The sequence below is a fragment of the Onychomys torridus genome, chromosome 7 (genome assembly GCF_903995425.1).
Source record: "Onychomys torridus chromosome 7, mOncTor1.1, whole genome shotgun sequence".
Taxonomy (NCBI): Eukaryota; Metazoa; Chordata; class Mammalia; order Rodentia; family Cricetidae; genus Onychomys; species Onychomys torridus.
This window is the reverse complement of record NC_050449.1, coordinates 34514798-34521375: the sequence shown is the minus strand read 5'-3', so window position 1 is coordinate 34521375 and position 6578 is coordinate 34514798. Positions and strand designations below refer to the sequence as shown.

The window sequence follows — 6578 nt, the reverse complement described above, 5'->3', positions numbered from 1 at the left end:
AGGGTGCACAATCCCTCATGAAAGTCAGTGCTGTAATTAGTGTCCTTTCTCGGGTTCTTCTCGTTCTACCTCCTAGTCCTTCGGTTCTTTGCTCCTCCTCCCTTTTCCCTTTCCTTTCTCTTCTCCCTTCCTCCCTGGGCTTTGCCCTCTCAGGTCCTACCACGTCCAGGAGCCAGAGGCTCTTTTCCAGAAGTTGCTCTCCAGTCACTGCAGGCTGTGGAGACCTGGCCTACAAAGATGTAACAACTTTGTAACTTTTGCAGGATCTATTTGAAATGACACCTTCCTCCCCCCGCCCCCCTCCCGGGCCTGATTATGGCTTAGCCTTCTGGTTCTCTTCATCCATTCGTGCAGTAGGTTTCCATTACTGACCGCGCCAATGATCAAATGAAACGTGAAATGGGCTATTCCGAAGCGCCAGGCCCAGATGGGTCGATATGCAAGCCAAGGGCAGAGCTGGGGTTCTGTGAATCCGAGCACACTGGCCTACTTCGTTGCTGGGGGACCTTCTGTCTAGAAGCAATCCCTACTACGGTTGGAATCCAGCCAGCAGGGCTTGAGCCCGCGCGGCCGCTTTAAGAGAGGGGCGGGGCCCGGCACAGGCGAGGCAGGGCCTGCCCACAAAGCTGCTTTTCCTTTTTGATCCATTCAAAAATTACTCATTGCAAATTCCCGGACAGCTCGGGGAGGAGAAGCCGGGGGGGCGGAGGACAGAGAAGGCTGCAGCGGCGCAGTGTTGGGACTCCGGGGCACAGAGGGCTTAGGTCGGTCCCGCAGAAGCCGCCAGCCGGCGCCGAGCTCCCGGGGCCTCTCCAGGAAGCGCCAGTCTCCGCCCGGGGAGCTGGGAGCACCGCCCCCGCCGTCCTCCCGGGACCCCCAGCTCCGGCCTGCGGGCGATGGGCGGCCGCTGAGCGGGCACTCGGCACCGCGACCCCAGCCCTCGGCATGGCCGCGCGTGAGGACCTGTACAGCAAAGTCACCCCGCGCAGGGACCGCCTGCAGCGCCCGGGCACCGTCAAGCATGGGTCGGCGCTAGACGTACTCCTGTCCATGGGCTTCCCCCGCGCCCGTGCGTAAGTAACGCGCCCGGGCCCCGCAACCCTCGGCTTCGCTCCGGCTCGCCATCCTGGCGCTGCCCGGGACCTGCTTGGGGGGCTGGGGGTTGGACACAGTGGGCGCGCTGGCGGCAGGAGTGCTGGACTAAAGGCTTGCTTGGGGATGCTGGCAGCTAGGGCAGCTGGTTCGAATCCCGGGCTCCGCGGATGGCCCTGGGCGGTTTGCGCGCGCGCTCCCCGGAGGTCATTTTGGTAAGCCCGGGCGAGGCAAGGAGAGGCAGGTCCCTTGGAGGACTTGGATCCCCTATCCGTCTAGAGTGCCCGAGCCAGCTTGGGGTAGCAGAGTGGGTGGGTGACTTTGGTGGCTGGGGAAAGGCGAGGAGCAGCGGGGCAGGGTAGCCGGCACCCCCGCTGCAGCGGCTTCCAGCTCCGGATGTCGCTCTTGAGCTCCGGCTCCCTCCGGAGTGGGAGGAGCGGGAGCGTGGGTGTCGCTGCGTGTTCATTGATAGAGAGGATGGAATGGGAAGGAGAAGCGATTCCTCTAAGGGATCAGGGTTCTCGTCAGTGGTGACGGCAGTGCAGAAAGCTGTGGGTGCTGGAAAGTGTGTGTGTGTGTGGGGGGGGGTTGCCCTCCTGCCTCCTCCTTCCTTTCCAATGGTGGGCTGGGGAAGGGCACAGAGCGCAGGTGGCTGTCGCTGCAGCCTTCAGGAAAGAGCGGGGTTGCCAGCGTCGGGCAGCAACAGCAGGAGTCCTCCGGAGCCGGTGCACTCCAGTGCAAGGGGCTGGAACCTCGCCTGACAGAAAGACGGCGCCGATTGGCCAGGGGCTGGGGGGACGCTTCTCTGGTTAATTCCTGGCTTGCCGGTTTCCTTGGTGGGGACCCAAAGTCCGGGATGGGGGCAGGTGCTGCTCTCTCACTCTTTCAATTACGTCACCTGAACTGGAGTTGGGCGAACTTTATCAGCAAGTTCGTTCTTTCCAATGCTTTCCTTCAGGCGATAACTCTAGGTGTCTTTCCTGGGAGCCTGGGTTCTTTACTAACTTGGCTGCCGTCTAAATAAAGCAGGCTCCTGAGTGTATCATCCCACCCAGCCTGCTAGGACAGGCTGGAGTGCTGTTTGGCCCAGTCCGTGAAAGGTCACAAAAGTGGACCAAGATTTCTGCTTCCTGCTGACTCTTCAAGAGAAGATGTGAAGGGTTCTACAGGGGGTCCCCAGGTGAGGATTCTCCACAGAAAGCCCCGAGGATGGATGGCATTCTGTAGAGTCTCGTGAGAACCAGAGCAGAGGCCAAATGTGCTGTAGAACTTGCATGGTTCCAGGCAGCTGCCATTTCTGAAGTGAATCCAGCGTCAAACACCCAAATTGCTTAATTTAAAGGAGAGGTGTTTCACTGGACTCTTTAGATTTTCATATCTGATATTCAGCGGCCTTTAAGGGAACAGTCTACTTCCTGCTGTGGGCCTCGGAGGCTTTGCTCAGGTCACGGCAGACTAGGAGGTTGGCCTGATTTGGTTTTGCTTGATTCCTGAGGTCCCACAATAGCTAGATTACTATTATTGACGGTTGGAAACATTTTATTTTCGTTACCCATTTACCTTCTTAGCAACTTAATGAAGACATGCTCCGTGCCTGTTATGTGGCTAGGGAAGCCAGGGCTTAAACAGGTTATACAACATACATCGGGTCACAGTAGTTGGGGGTGAGGGGTGGGGAGCAGCGATTCAAACCCAGGCCTCCTTGGTGCCTGCACTGTAAGACCTCACAGGAAGAGCCATGGGATTCTGTGTGGATGGGGTGCTCATCAGTGATTGTTGTTTTTGGCTGCTGGAACAAGTGGCTACAGGCTGGGTGGCTTAAGTCAACAGAAATGTACTCTCGCCGCCGTATTCTAGGGGACAGATGTTCCAAGTTGGTATCCTTGGGGTGAAACTGTTTACGAGCTTGTGCTCCCCCTGGAGGCTCTAGGAGAGAATCCATCCCATTCATCCAGCTTCTGCTGGCTGGTAGGCGTTGTTTGGTTGTGGCCATTTCATTCCATCCAGTCTGTACCTTTGTCTTCTCTCTGCGCTAGATTTCCCTCTGGGTGTGTTTTATGATACATGTAGGAAATATGTGTGTGCCCGTGCTCGAGTGTGTGTGTGGTGTGTGTGTGTGTGTGTGTGTGTGTGTGTGTGTGTGTGATGCCCCTGTGCATTCCTGTGTGGAGGACAGAGGTTGACCTTGAGTGTCTTCCCCATTGCTCTTGCTCTCCACCTTATATTTTGAACAGGGTCTCAGTCATCTCGAGCCTGTTGTTTTGGTTAGACTAGCTGACCAGTCCACCTGTCTACACCCAGCGCTGAGATCACCGGTGCTTGTCAGTGCATGCAGCTTTTACTTGGGTGCCGAGGCTCCAGACTCAGGTGCTTGTGCGGTGTGAGCACTTTAGATGGTGAACCCTCTCCCCAGCCCCTGGTAAATCCTGGTTAACGGTTACATAAAAGTGTATCCATGGAGTCCCATATATGTTCACACTGTGGGGATGTTGACATTGGGCTGAACATTTCCTTAAATATGTAACATTCCCTCCCTCCCTCCCTCCCTCCTTTCTTTCCTTCCTTCTTTATTCTCTTCTGGTGAGACAGCGTCTTTCTGTGTAATCTAAGCTGACATCAAATTTCTCAGCCTCCTGCCTCACCATCCCAAATGTGTGTGTAACCAACCTTATCTTTTTTTTTTTAATGATATAAACTTTCAAACTTTTTCTTACTTAAAAAAAAAATAAAACCTTTTAAATACAGGACTGGAGCAATGGCTCAGTGGTTAAGAACATTTGTTCATGCAGAAGACCCAGGTTCAGTTCCCAGCACCCACACACAGCAGCTCAGAACTGATTGTAATTCCAGTTACTGACCTCTTCTGACTGCCTTAGGCACCAGATGGTACACAGTCATATCTTCAGGTAAAACACTAACATGCATAAAATCAACAAATCTAAAAAATTTAATTACACTTATTTATTTGTGTGTGCCCACCCACATGTGCATGTGGAGGTCACAGGACAACTTCTGAGAGTCTAGTTCTCTCCTTCCACCACATGAGTCTCGAGGATCAAACTTGGGACATCAAGCCTGAAGGTGAGCACTTGGTATAATCATCTCCAGCTCCACCCCTGTCCTTAGCAAATGGCAGGATTTTGTCCTTTTTTATGGCCTAGTAGTATTCCATGAATGCATAGGACTGCCCTATAGTCTTGAGTAATCCAGGACAATTACTCATGTTAAAGTCATCCCTAAACTTCATCACATTATTCTTGTAGTGTTTACAGATTTTAGGGATTAAGACATAGATATTAGCCTGTCGTTGGTGGTGTACGCCTTAATCCCAGCCCTTGGGAGGCAGAGGCCTGAGGATCTCTGTGAATTCAAGGCCAGCCTGGTCTATAGAGTGAATTCAAGTACAGCAAGGGCTATACAGAAAAACCCTGTCTCAAAACCAAAAGGAAAAAACCAAAAAACATGAATATCTTTTGGAGAGTCATTATTTAGCCTACCACAAGTATTGTAATGTTTATTGCCTCTTTTTACCAAAGAGAAAAAACGTAAGGTCTGCAGGAGGGAGCTTGGGTTTATTGTTTTTAGCTAAATTTTCCATAAAAGGGAGTGGTGTTCTTGGAGTTACCTGATCAGATTCAGTGCCCTGAGCAGGCTTTGTTTTTTTTGTTTTGTTTTGTTTTGTTTTGTTGTTTTGTTTTTGTTTTCCACAGGGTCTCTAAAAGCCCAGGCTGGCCTTGAACTCACTATGTAGCTGAAACTGCCCTTGAATTCCTGATCCTCTTGCTTCTGTCTCCAAAGTGCCACACACACAGGGCCCCAAAGGAGGCTTGAATTGTGGTCCCTATAGGACCCTGAAAGTATCTGGAGTTCTCCTTAGTTGGTTCTCTTGGGTCAGTAAGAGAGAGCTATTTCAGATTTCAGAGGACAGGCTTTTAACTTCCTGTGGAGAACTGAGGAGGAAGACTACAGACTTCCCTGAACATGGGAGGAAGGAGTAAGCAGTGTCATCCCTGGGGTCCCGGAAGAGCCTTGGTGTAGCATATGAAAAGAGACCCAGCCATCCTTCTGGAGAGAATAGCTGAAGCGGGCTACTGGCTGGACTCCCCTGGGGTATAGCTGGGTCTGTTATCCTGGGACAGGGACTGGGGTCCTGATGGCTACAGAGGTGACAGGTCATCAGGTCTAGGTCCTGTTCTGATCTGTGCTGTGCCATACTGTGGTCCTGAAGCTGACTTACCACCACCACCCCACTAGGGCCTTGCACAAGCCTTCTCAGGGGAGTGCTCTTAATGAGCACAGGCTTGTAAATGCTTGTCAGAGCTGAAAGTGGCACACTGTCGGGCCTGGCCACCCAGGGTGACCTGGGGGACGGGGTACGTTCTCTCTGCCTCATCACTACTCTGGGGGCTTTATCACCCCACATAAGCTTCAGTTTAACCTAAACTCTGCTGTAGAGGGGCCTGCGCGTGCCCTGCTTGGTGGTTATGTTGAGGAGTGCGACAATGAGGTGGGGATGTGGTAGGGACTCTGGAAGGAAACTTTCAAAGGCTGTATAGCTCGTCCTTCCTTTTTCTTTTTATGCTCATCAGCTCTGCACTGGCCCAAACAGTCTAAAAATAGAAACCTAGCTTCCTCCAGGCTGGTGAGGTTGGTCTGAAGGAAAAGGAAGAGTGTTGGCTGGGCAAAGGCCTGAGGCCAATGAGTGGAGGACCTGAGTAGACCTGAGTGACCCGAGGAGAGTAGAAGCAGCCTCTGGCTGGGCACAGCCGACTTCAGTCAAGGGTATCACTGTCTGCATTGTGGCCCCCTCCGGCTTCGACAGATAGATGCTCTCAGATGGTCTCTAGGAGTCAACTGTGTGCCTTGGAGCAAGTCACTGGGTCACTGAATCTAAGGACTCTGCTCATACAACCCTGCCTTTTTATTTTCATTTCATTTATTTATTTTAGTTTTGAGATATGTAGCCCAGGCTGGCCTCAAACTGACTGTGGGATCACAAGTAGATATTACCACAGTTGCCTTATTTTAATTTTTTTTAAAAGTTGCCTGTGGCTAGAACATTTTTTTGCTTACAAAAAAGACAGTGGCTTGTGTATATTTATGTTTCCTAGTGATAGGGGAAAAAAAGAGATCATCGGACTGGTGGTGTGGCTCATTGGTAGAGCACTTACCTAGCCTTCAGAGATTCTGGGTTCATTCTCCAACACTACGAAACAACTAACAAACAAACAAATAATAAAACAATGTAGTCTTGAAGGGACCTGGCAGGAGTGTGATGTCCCTGATTCGAGTCCAGCATCCACCTGACACTTGAACCATCTACATGGCCATTGAGTCTCTTTTCCCCAACATGGTGATCAGCTCTCGTGCACAGCAGTGCCTGCCCTATTAACATGGGCCGGTGGAGTAATGGAAAGGACTTAGAAAAAAACAGAGCCTGGACATTCATTATGAGTTTGGTAAAATTGCGTCAGATTGGAAGGAGA

General features: G+C 51.7%; 1 protein-coding gene across 1 annotated transcript in view; it reads left to right on the top strand.

The window, feature by feature from the left end:
- The first annotated feature begins 313 nt into the window (after nt 1–313).
- Nucleotides 314–6578, top strand: part of Ubash3b (ubiquitin associated and SH3 domain containing B) — a 146249-nt gene continuing 139984 nt past the window's right edge. The window contains exon 1 of the mRNA XM_036193255.1: nt 314–1073. Coding sequence (XP_036049148.1) covers nt 946–1073 — 128 coding nt within the window. The 5' untranslated portion in view covers nt 314–945. The remainder of the gene's footprint in view (nt 1074–6578) is intronic.